Source organism: Pseudopodoces humilis, chromosome 2 (assembly GCF_049639895.1).
Source record: "Pseudopodoces humilis isolate 2021_Gansu_Grassland_sample_001 chromosome 2, ASM4963989v1, whole genome shotgun sequence".
NCBI classification, from domain to species: domain Eukaryota; kingdom Metazoa; phylum Chordata; class Aves; order Passeriformes; family Paridae; genus Pseudopodoces; species Pseudopodoces humilis.
In genome coordinates, this window is record NC_142201.1 from 3,465,844 (window position 1) to 3,478,082 (window position 12,239).

Here is a 12,239-nt window from a genome sequence, read left to right on the forward strand (position 1 = left end):
ACTCATAATGCTCTCTCTTTGCAGCAAAAATCTGTCCCAAAGTCTATTGCAACAGGAAAAAGATCCCATTGGTTCCAATGGTTTCTGGGGAAGTTTTGAGAAGAACCATGGTGAAATTTTATGAGTGTTCATTTCCTAAACATGTGGCCTTATATCTGAAATCAGAAAAAGGGAGGAAATGCAAGCAGCTGCTACTTTACTCTCCAATGGAAGGCTTTCTTTGCAGGATGCTCCCTTAAACAGCAAATATTTTAAAATTTGTTGGCAAAGACATCTGCAATGTCACTCCTAAATAAAATAACCATGGCACAGTTGTTATAACAGTCCCCTGAAAGCATCCAAATACTGACAGAGCCTATCTTGTCCATGGATGTGTGAGTATTTACCTTCCAGGTGACTCTGATGCTCTGTGAAGATATAGGCTCAAGCTGCACATCCTGAGGTGGACCATCAGGGGCTGGAAAGAGAAGGAAAATGCATCAAAACTGGCCCTCATAGCCCAGGGAATTCTGCATTTCACATAAAATGTCACCACCTTTACACCTCAGTAATCAACCACAGAGGCTGGAGTCAGTGTCACATGGAAAGCTTCACCAAATAAAAGCAGGGCCAGGAGTCTTCTGCATTCAGGTGTCATCTCTGGCCAACAGCAAAATACAACATGTGCCAAACAATACCAAGCTGGTAAATCTAATGAATACAATAAAATGGATGCTAGTGGTTTTCTTGGCTAGAGATGCTCTCACAGTGCTGTTTCTGCATATCTGGAGATAGTGCAAGAGGAATTCTCAGGAGTTCCCTGTTGCTGATAGAAAAGCAGCAGAGTTCATTTAAAGTAGGTGAGCCAGAAGCTCCTAATCCAGACAGAAACGCAGCAGAACCCATTTAAAGCAAGTGAGCCAGGAGCTCCCAATCCAGCTTTCAACCTGTTGCAAGTTTTCCAGTGGGATCCCCTTTGTTCACTGGAAACTGAGCACATTCAGTCCAATATCAGCTATTTTACACAAAATCCTGCACACTTTACACTCATCCCCTCCCCAGTAAGAGCTCCAGCCTGGAAATCAGACAGAAAATAACTGGTAGATGGGAAAACCTTCTTTCAGCTCCTGCCTGAGCCAGGGAAAGTTTCATGGACCATCAACACGGTGCCAAAGGTGTGCAGGAGGCTTTAAATGTGAATGAAAAAAAAAAAGGAAGCTCCTCATCAGCTGGGCAGCTACAAAGTAGATCAGGATCAGCTGGGATTGAACAGAGAGATGTGCAGTAAATTGCTTGCTCAGCGAGGTAAATCAGTGCAAAGGGAAGATCTGAGGAGAGGGATGGAGCCATCTTGAGCTGCTGCAGAGGGTTCCCTTGATGCAGAATACGGCCTCGGTAAAAGGTATTAAATTAGGTTTAATAGCAGGACAAAGGAAGGAAAGCAATAAAAAGGGTGAGATGGGGCTGTTAGAGGTGGAGCAGCAATAAATGACAGCTGTGGTGAAAGGAACCAGAACATTTTGCTTTAACTGATGAAAGCAGAGACACAGAATACAGCCTACAATATGTTTAAGTTATTAAAATGCCCTATTCTCTGCCATTCCTGACTGTCCTTCATACGGGAAATTTCCAAAGCTTGAAAGAACTTTATTTCCATTCTCCTTGCATTAATACAAAGGAAGGAGAAGAGGATACAGCCCACTGGCAAAAATGAGATCTCTATGATTTTTTTGAAGCCTGACCTTGATTCTGTCCCCCTGTTGACAAAAATGAATGCCACTTCTCCGGGGTACATTATAATGTAGCAAAGGAATTTGAGCAAAGCATTTGATCCTAAAAATGGGGTTTAAAATATGCCCCTAAAACTCCTGACTTTTCCTCAAAAAAACCTATTTTTTTTCACAGACCTGAATACTTAGGTGCTCCCAACACACCATATGGAGATGTTAAATAAGAAGTCATTTGTTTTACATACTTAATGTCATACAGAGTTTGTGGCAAGGACATAAAGAAAACCCAGATAATCCCCATTTCCTCTATTGATTTCAGTATTAGCAATGGCCATAATGCTTCTTTTTTTCTGACAGGCATTAGTGAAAGTGTGTACTGGCATCTATTTTCCAACACATGAGCTAATTGGGGTTGTATGGAAAGAAGGATATGGTCTGCAAGCTTTGAAATCATTCCATCCTTACCTATCTTTTTGCCACAGAGACCTTTTACACGTTTCTTTATAATAGAGATATTTCTTTGCAATATGTAACACAGAATCTGTGCCTTCCCCCCCCCCTTTCCAAGTTGCTTGGTTTTTATCTTGTGTTTCTTGGACCTTCATTTTGCTCCCTGCTCATTACCTTCTCTCTCAGCCCCTGCACCCATGCTGTTCTCTACTGCCTGCTGTAAAAGGAGAGAACAGAAGTAAACAGTGATCAAAAAAATTATATTCCTATACTTTGTGCATCCCCTGAAATAAAAACCCAGGAGAAAAACATCACAAACTGCCTAAGCCTGACCTCCTCTCTCCCAGTCCTTCCCTAGGTAGATCAGTGACTTTTGAATACAGTTCCACACTGCTGGTCTTTTTCTACCAACAAACAGCTCCTCAAAAGACAGCAACAAAAGGATCATTTATTCTGAAACCTGGTTACAAAGAACTGCATAAAATGTGATGTTAACGTTCCACCCTGCTCATGGGGAAGCTGTTTTTTTTATTCCAAGGGCAGCTGCTGATCCTGACAACGTAATTACCAGTCAGGAAAAACTTGGCAAGTAAAAAACATTCCAAGCATGGGTGAATAAGGGAGCATGAGAGAGCTGATCCAAGACCCAGCTCTCTATTTTGCACAAGGAAGGATGGGCATTTTTGGGTTATAGATGACTCTGGCTGAAAGAATGCATAGTCTGTTTTCAGTAGTGATTTCACATTTTCTTTGCATAAAGGAAGAGAAAATTTCTGATTAAAAAATAAGTATTTTTCAAACAAACTATTCACTCTTAAATCTGTTCACTGCACGCTTTTCTTCTGTTGGAATGATGATAAAAGAAATGCAGCTTACATTGTCTCCAGCTTATTCTGCTTTCCACTGTGAGCCCTTGTGTCCTGTTCCTACTCAGAAAGTCCCTCAGAACGAAAACCATGTTGTCCTGACAAGGAATGTGTTTTCATTGTAAGAAATTCCCAGAGAAAATAAGCAGGAATTACACAGTTGTTCAAAGGAGCTGAACTAAAAATCAGTCTCTGGGTGTTCAAATCCAAGACTGACATGAATCTTGAAAGAGAAGGGGAGTTTTCACTGCCAGGACACTGTCACCATGCTCTTGTCTCTAAACTCCCAGGAAGGAAGCAGTGCTGACTTATCATAAGGTAAAGAAAGGCAGAAATTCCATGTACATGAGAATGGCTCCAGCCACTAGAGGGAAAATGCCCACACAGTACTCCTGGGGCTGATGCAGAAGAATAAAAGGTTAAAGGTAAAAATAAAGGTCAGACTTGATGATCTTGGAGGTCTTGTCCCACTTAAATGATTCTGTGATTCTGTAGTACAACAAAACAAAGATAAGGGGGACGACATTAACAAGTGAAAGCCAAGAGACAAACAGAGGCCAGAAAAAGAAATGGTGGGTGGGTTGAGAGAGGGAATAATCAAATGAAAGTTGGGTTGAGTGAGGGAATATTCAAATGAAGAGTTAATCTCAAAAGGGAGAAATTTAAATTATTTACCTACACTAGTATATAAACATGTAAGGAAAGCCACGATACCCACAGGGTAAGCACCACTGCTAAAAACAGGATATTGCTGATTGAGTAGCCTCACTGTAGATACAGGTGTGTTATTCCAAGATCTGAAACTGAAAATTTGGAGCACAATGTCTTCTTTGACCACTAGATGCCACTGAACAGCTTTAATTACAGCCCTGCACAATGAAGTTGCAAAAGTCACAATGTTCTATGGGAATAACTCAGTATTCCTTTTGATACAGCTGCAGCCACATAAACAACATTTCATGCAACAATTCCTGTCGTCAAAGAGAGATAATTCCCAGAAAATGTAGAGGTTTCAAAGCCAGGGCATACCTGCTTCATCAGTGGTGATGGTGAGTTCGTTGCTGGCCTCGCTTTTGCCGATGCGGTTCTTGGCGTACATGCGGATGTTGTAGGTGGAGGACGGGTGCAGGTCAATGATGGTGGCTTGGTTTAGCTGAGGGGAAACGTCTCTGGTTCTCTGGACAGAATCCCAAGAGTCTGTTTGATAAGAAATATCAGTAGAAACAGACAAATAAATGGTGGTGTTCATGTGGATAATACAAGCAAGAAGTTACACTGTTTCATGCTGTCGCTGTGTTAATCCAGAAAACACATTTTGCTCCAAGCAAATCCAGTGATCCCTTGCTTGACAGCACTCCTGACTGCTCCAAAGGTGCTGCTGAGAACAATGATATCTTAGCTCTGGGGTCATCAGCAAATCCACAGAAATAGCTACTCTTTGAGGAGATGGTGAGAGCAGCAAAGATTCCCCAGCTTTTGTTATTTTTTTACCATTGAGACATTGGAACAACTGCACAAAAATGGGAGTTGCTGCCCCAAAGGGATCTTCACTCAGTGAGAAAGTTGGCTGTGCTCAAAAAGAAAGGGAGGGAAGGGAGTTAATAAACAGAATGTTTTAGGGGAGACCTCATTGCTCTCCACAGCTCCCTGACAGGAGGGTGCAGACAGGTGGGGACTGGTCTGTTTTCCTGGCCAACAAGTGACAGGATAAGAGGACACAGCTTTTCATGGAAAGGATGGTTAAGCATTGGAAGGGGCTGCCCAAAGAGGTTTGGAGTCCCCATCCCTGGACGTGTCCAAGGAAGGCCTCTGACAAGGACTCCATGGACTGGGAGGGCTTTTCCAGCCTCAGCGATTCTGTAATTCTGTGAAAGTTACCCCAGAAGAAGTAAAAATTAATCCTGCAGAAACCTCCTGCCCTGGAGCAGCCCTGAGGCTGGAGGTGCCAAGAGCAGGCTCCATGCATGGCTGCTGAGCACGGAGCCCTGAGGGGCTGCCCAGCAGGAGCAGCACAGCCCCAGGGCTGCGGGGCTGGGCCAGCGTCACCTGTGAACTCATTTGGGGTCTTTGGGGGCACCAAAGCCCTGAGCAGCTGCTCCAGCAGGGATCTGTCAGGAGCAGCACAGAGCTGCCTCAGCTGGAGCAACGCCTTGCACAAGGCTGCTCAAGGCAGGCAGGACCAGTGAGGAACACACCCAGCCTGGCTCCAGGGACAGAGCTCTGAGAGGTTTTTCTTCAGGAAGTGATTCTTCTCTGTGAGGGAGGGGAAGCTCTGGCACAGGGTGCCCAGAGAAGCTGTGGCTGCCCCATCCTGGAAGCGTCCCAGGCCAGGTTGGACACTGGGGCTGGAGTCACCTGGGATAGTGGAAGGTGTCCTTGCCCATGTGTCACAATGTGATGAGGGAGAGATGCCTTTGCCCTGATTAAGAGGCAAATGAGACCATAGGACATCAACAGAGGGATTTTATTCAACAGCATGGATTTGATTGCACAAGAAGTGTGAGGTATGGAGAGAGAAAGAAAGAGGAAACGTGTCAGAGAGAGGGAGACACAGAGAAGGAGATAATCAGCTGGAACTACATGAGCTTTAAGGCCCCTGCTAACCCCAGCCGTCCTGTCAGTGTAGAAGTTGTACGGACTCCAGAAGTGACTCCACAGCTGCTTTCTGCTGAGCAGGCTCTGGGCAGGGACAGGGGAGTAGAGGGTGCACAGCTTTAGCCACGGGGTCAGCTGCAAGGTCCTTCTGGTGGAGGTTTAGTGTGAAAAACACAAGTGAGGATGGTGAGAAGAGCCTTTGCAGCACCTTTAAAGCCACAGCAAGGCTGGGAAGGAGCAGCCGCTGCTTCTCGGCCACGCCAAACTCGCGCTGCCTTCCTAACCCAGCCCGGCTCCCCGGCCATGGGCAGCGGGAGAGCGGGGCTGGGCTGGCTCGGCTGGCTCGGCTGCCCAGTCCTGCTGCAAAGGCTTCCCAGCACACTTCTCTCTCCAGCCCTGCTGCAAAGGCTTCCCAGCACACTTCTCTCTCCAGCCCTGCTGCAAAGGCTTCCCAGCACACTTCTCTCTCCAGTCCTGCTGCAAAGGCTTCCCAGCACACTTCTCTCTCCAGCCCTGCTGCAAAGGCTTCCCAGCACACTTCTCTCTCAGCCGGCCTCAATGGGAGCCTTTCATTTGCCTGCACAGAGCAGGGCCAGCCCTGCCCTGCCGGCCCAGCCGGGAACTCTCCCGCTGCCGCTGGGGCTCAGCAGACCCTGCTCACAGGGGACTCACTGGCACCCAGCGTCAAAATACATGGGGACCTCTGAGAGACAGGACATGAAATCTGGAGACTCTTTTCTTGTGTCTTACAAACTTTATTAGAAAATACACAAATTCATCAGTAATTGGAACAGTTCTGTCTTTCTTCAGTTATTTTCTGGGAAATTATAATGTACAATAATTGCAACTTGTTGTATATTCATGTTTTTATATCATAGACTGTAATATAAATATACAATACGTAATAAAAATAAATTTGCTGGTTTTACTTCTTAATTAAATTTTTCATTTTTTAAAGTATTTTTTTTATTCTCCTTGTTCTAACTACTCTTTTTCGCTATTCTAACTATTCTTCTCTGTTTCTTCCATGTCTTTCCAAATTCTTCTTACTCCTATTACTTCTATGTATTTTTAAATTCTTATCCTTATATCCTTCTTCTATTTTAAAATTCTTATTACTCTTCTTATACGTATTTTAAAATTATTCTTCTTCATCTTCTCTGTCTTCTTAGTCTTCATCTTCATTGTCTTCGCCTTCATCTGCTTCGTCATCTTAATTTTCTTCATTCTTTGTCTTCTTTGTCGTCTTCATTTTCATTGTCTTCTTCATCGTCTTCATCTTCATTGTCTTTTTCTTCTTTGCCGTTGTCTTGGAGTGGTTTATGCTGAGAGTCCGTTCCAGAAGCCTCTGCTTTATGCCCAAGAAATAATTGTTGCATCTTCCAGGCCCAGGGCTGGGTGTGTGCGGGGCTGGGGAAGGGGGAGCTTTGGGCTCTTTGGGTGAGCATTTTCCAAGCCTCACTGCCCAGATGTTCCGTGTTCTGCACGGTTGGGTTCGGCTGGGCTTGCTTGGCTTTTTTGGCCCGTAAAAAGCCTTTCCCTTCCCTGGCCTGGAGGAGCTGCAGCAGCAATCTTTCTTTCAGCTCCTCGAGCTGAACTGAACAGCCACTGCTCCAATACCACAGAGTGGGACCAGCAGCAGCGGGGCCGTCCCGTTCCAGCCCCAAGCCTTGGGGAGCCGAGCCAGGCAGAGAAAGCACAGCAAGAGACTCCAGCTGAGCTGCTTGGACTGCCCTGGACAGGAGGTCAGTGCCAGAGAGCCACCAGGCCTGTGCCTCCTGCTGCCTGGAACTCATCCATGGAAGCTCCACTTCCCTCAGTGTGAAAGATGGCGCCATCTCACACCCCATGTCAGGAAAGGAGATTTCTTCAATGTTTGCCCCATTCTCCAGGAGTTTTTGGCTCTTTGTAGGGCAGGGGGGAGAGTTCTGTGAGTATTCTGTTGTTAATTAACTATTGATTTTGGTTTTTTTCACTTCCCTCCACTGGTATTCATTTTCTGTTTGTGGAGGGGGACAGTAGAAACCCCTTGGAGGAGACTATTCTTTGTGGAGTGTCCTCTCTTAAATTTGTTTCAAAACTGAGGCAGTCATCTTCATTGCCTTCTTCATCACCATCTTCATCTCCTTTGTCTCCTTGTTTTATTCCTCTGGAAGTGGCCTCAGGCAGGGACACTGGAACAGCCTCTGTGGTGCCCACATGAAGCAGGAGGGACGTCTCCTGGGGGCAGCCGGCTGCTCCCTGGGGGCCCTGGCTCCCAGCTGTTGGGGCTGTGCAAGGCAGGCACTGAGCTCTCTTCCATTTTGGCTGTGACTACTGATTCTACCTTTACAGCCAACCACTGCTGAAGGGCATAGACTTCTTTCAGCTGCTGCTTCAGTGCCTGGATCTCCTACAGCACCTGGCTCAGGATCTCCCCGGTCTGTGAGAGTCTGTGAGGCAGGAGAGGCGCTAGGCAGGGCAGGTGCTGCCTCTGCTGTGACCTCCACATCCATGGGGCTGGGAGAGCTGGGCTATGTTTCTTCTACAGTCATCTGTTGTTGGAAGACATACTCTTCCAGCTTCTGCCTCATGTGATGGAAGTCCATCAATCCCTGGATCAGGAACACCTCTGATGTTCTGATCCTGGCATGGTGAAGACTGGCTGCTGCTCGGGGTGTTGGAGGGGACACTGCATAGCAATGCGCTATGACCAGGTCCCTGAGGCTGCTTGTGTGTTCGGATCTGGAGCTCACTGCTAAAAGCTGATGATGGAAGATGAGACGAGTCCTTGTTTGGATATCCAAAAGCTTTATTGCCTTGAAGGGGGTCCAGGGACAAGAACGAAAATGGGTGGAGGATCCAGGGTTTTATGTGAGTAAGAGGGGGCGGATCAGAGTCCAGTGGGAACAGGGGAAAACAGTGCAGAGGTGGGGTTAGGGACAGGAACAACCAACAGGAAAACAGGGGTGGAAAACCCAGGCCGATGGGGATCAAGAGAGAAGATTCTAGGGATTAACCATACAAGGTTATGGGGGCTGAACTGGGGCGACATCGACTTGATAAACCAATGCAGAAATCAGCTCAACAGTACATTAACATACAGCTGCAAAGACCTGTGGGAGGCCTTCTCTCACCCCAGCTTAGGAGGGGCTATTTGTTGCTTCCTTTCCAAAATTGGGATATGGGTTTTTTAATCACAGGCCCTTGGGCCTCCAAAACACTGTGTCCCTGGGCTCTGTGTCCCTCCTGATGGCAGGTCCTCACTGACAACAGAAGGAGCTACTTCCTTTACCTGCTCTGGAGTAAGAGGCTCAGGCACCTCTTCCTCCTCAGCAGATCTAGACAGGGCAGCACCTGTCGGCTCGGACTCTGTGGGACAGCCTGGGACAGGAGAGCTCCCAGTGCTGCCACCTACATGGCCAAATGGCCAGGAGAGCTGGCCTGTGCTCCTTCCACAGCCATCCATTGTTGGATGTCGTACTCTTCCTCCACCTTCTGCCTCAATTTGTAGGCCTCTATAATTTCCAGGATCATGATCTCCTCGGTGATGTTCTGATCCTGGCATGCTGAAGATGGGCCGGAGGCCATGGTGTTGTAGGGAACACTCTGAGCTCTGTGTTCCTGCTGACAGCACCACCTCACTGACAGCAGAAGGAGCTGCTGCCTTTACCTTGTCTGAAGCAAGCAGCTCAGGTGGGTTTTCCTCCTCATCAGTTCTGGACAGGGCAGCAGCTCCTGGCTCGGACTCTGTGGCACTGTCCAGGGCAGGAGAGGTTCTGGGAAGGACAGGTGCTGCATTTACTGCCACCTCCACAGCCACATGGCTGATGGAGCTGGGCTGTGTTTCTTCTACAGCCACCCAGAGTTGGAGGTCATACTCTTCCTCCCGATTCTGCCTCAAGTGATGGAACATGACCAGTGACAGAAGCAGGATCTCCTCGGTGATGTTCTGATCCTGCCATGCTGAATAATGGCTGCAGGTCATGGTGTCAAAGAGGACACAGGGTGGTCTCAGTGTCCCTGCTGATGGCACCTCCTCACTAAAACCAGAAGAAGCTGCTGCATTTACCTCCTCTGGAGGGAGAAGCTCAGGAAGCTCTTCCACCCCATCAGCTCTAGACAGGACAGCAGCTGCCAGCTCAGCCTCTGTGGGACTGCCTGTGACAGGAGAGTCGATGGGCAGGGCAGGAACTGCCTCTGCTGCCACCTCTATGCCCTTGAAGCTGGGAGAGCTGGGCTGTGTTTCTTCCACAGCCATCCATTGATGGAGGCCATACTGTCCCTCCAGCTTCTGCCTCTGTTTGTACACCTCCATCAGATCCAAGCTCATGAATTCCTCAGTGATGTTCTGATCCTGCCATGCTGAGACCTGGCTGCTGGTCAGGGTCTCAAAGGGGACCCAAGGTGGGCTCTGTGTCCCTGCTGAAGGCAGCTCCTCACTGATAACAGAAGAAGCTGTTGCCTTTTCCTCCTCTGGAGTGAGAAGTTCAGGCAGTTCCTCCTCATAAGCTTTGGACAGGGCAGCAGCTGCTGGCTTGGCCTCTGTGGGACTGCCCAGGACAGAAGAGGCACTGGGCAGGGCAGGCACTGCCTCTGTTGTCACCTCCATGACCACAGGGCTGTGAGACCTTGGCTGTGTTTCTTCCACAGCCATCCATTGTTGGACATCATACTCTTCCTCCAGCTTCTGACTCAGGTGATGATACAACACCAGCCCCTCCATCAGGAACTCCTTGGTGATGTTCTGATCCTGCCGTGCTGAAGAATGGCTGCAGGTTGGGGTGGTGAAGTGGACACAGGGTGGGCTCTGTGTCCCTGCTGATGGCATCTCCTCACTGATAACAGAAGGAGTTGCTGCCTTTACTTCCTCCAAAGTGAGATGCTCAAGCAGCTCTTCCACCTCATCTGCTCTGGACAGGGCAGCAGCTGCCAGCTTGGCCTCTGAGGAACTGCTGGTGTCAGGAGAGGTGATAGGCAGGGTGGGCACTGCCTCTACTACCACGTCCGTGACCACAAGAATGTGAGAACTGGGCTGTGTTTCTTTCACAGCCATCCATTGTTGGAGGTTATACTCTCCTTCCAGCTTCTGCCAGAATTCGTACACCTCCACTAGTTCCAGGATCAGGAGCTTGTCGGTGATGTTCTGATCCTGCCAATCTGAAGCCTGGCTGCCGGTTGGGGTGTCAGAGGGGACACAGGGTGGGCTCTGTGTCTCTGCTGATGGCACCTTCTCACTAATAACAGGAGTTGCTTCATTTACCTCCTCTTCAGTGAGAGGCTCAGGCAGTTCCTCCTCATCAGTTCTGAACAGGGCAGCAGCTGCTGGCTTGGCCTCCATGGTGCTGCCAGGGACAGGAGAGGTGATGCGCAGGGCAGGCGATGCTTCTGCTGACACCTCCAACGCTGCAGGGCTGTGAGACCTTGGCTGTGTTTCTTTCACAGCCATACATTGTTGGACATCATACTCTTCCTCCAGCTTCTGCTTCAGTTTGTACACCTCCACCAGTCCGTCCTCTGTGATATTCGGATCCTGGCATGGTGACCCCTTGCTCATGGTGTCAGAAGGAACACAGGGTGGGTTCTCTTTCTCTGTTGATGGCACCTCCTTACTGACAACAGAAGGATCTGCTGTCTTTACCTCCTCAGGAGTGAGAGGCTCAGCCAGCTCTTTCTCCTCAGCAGCTCTGGACAGGGCAGTAGGTGCCAGCTTGGCCTCAGTTGGACTGCCTGTGACAGGGGAGGTGATGGGCAGGGCAAACACTGCCTCTGCTGCCACTTCTGTGCCCTTGGGGCTGGGAGTCCTTGGCTGTGTTTCTTCTGCAGCCATCCATTGTTGAACTTCATAGTCTACTTCTAGCTTATGCCTCACTTTCTCTCCTATCAGGTGGATGGGACTGCCCTGGACAGGAGAGGTACTGGGCAGGTCAGGTGATGCCTCTATTTCCACCTCCACAGTCACAGGGCTGGGTGAACTCGGCTGTGTTTCTTCCACAGCCATCCACTGTTGGATGTTATACTCTCCCTCCAGTTTCTGTCTCAGTTTGTACATCTCCATCACTTCCAGGATCAGGAACTCTTCTGTGATGTTCTGATCCTGGCCTGCTGAAGCATGGCTGCTGGTCATGCTGTCGAAGGGGACACAGGGTGGGCTCTGTGTCCCTGCTGATGGCACCTCTTCACTGACAACAGAAGCTGCTGTATTTACCTCCTCTGGGGTGATAGGCTCAGGCAGCTCTTCCTCCTCATCAGCTCTGGACAGGGCAGCAGCTGCCAGTTTGGCCTCCATGGGACTGCCAGGGAGAGGAGAGGTGCTGGGCAGGGCAGGTGCTGCCTCGGCTGCCAGCCCTGTGCCCTCAGGGCTGGGAGAGCTTGTCCCCACCAGGGGACAAGGCTCAGCCTCCTTGCTCCTCTGTGGTTGCAAGGGTCTCTCCTGGATCTTGGAGCTGACGTCATGTCTCGATTGGGACAGCTCCTGGCTGCTCTCACACTCCTCCCGTGTGGGCAGTTTTCTGTCACTCATATCTGCCCCCTGGGGCAACTCTTGGCATCCGGCGTCTGGTCTTTTTGACAGCTTATTTTCATTGCTGTCTCTCACTTCGGACAATTCTGCTTCTTTGCTGTCTTTCAACTGGGAGAC

The 12,239-nt window shown here is 48.8% G+C and overlaps 1 protein-coding gene across 1 annotated transcript in view; it reads right to left on the bottom strand.

The window, feature by feature from the left end:
• DSCAM (DS cell adhesion molecule) overlaps positions 1-12,239 on the bottom strand; it is a 439,258-nt gene that overhangs the window by 91,069 nt on the left and 335,950 nt on the right. The window contains exons 15-16 of the mRNA XM_088051091.1: positions 4,055-4,222; positions 387-457 (exon numbers count right to left, since the gene is read on the bottom strand). Coding sequence (XP_087907217.1) covers positions 387-457; positions 4,055-4,222 — 239 coding nt within the window. The remainder of the gene's footprint in view (positions 1-386; positions 458-4,054; positions 4,223-12,239) is intronic.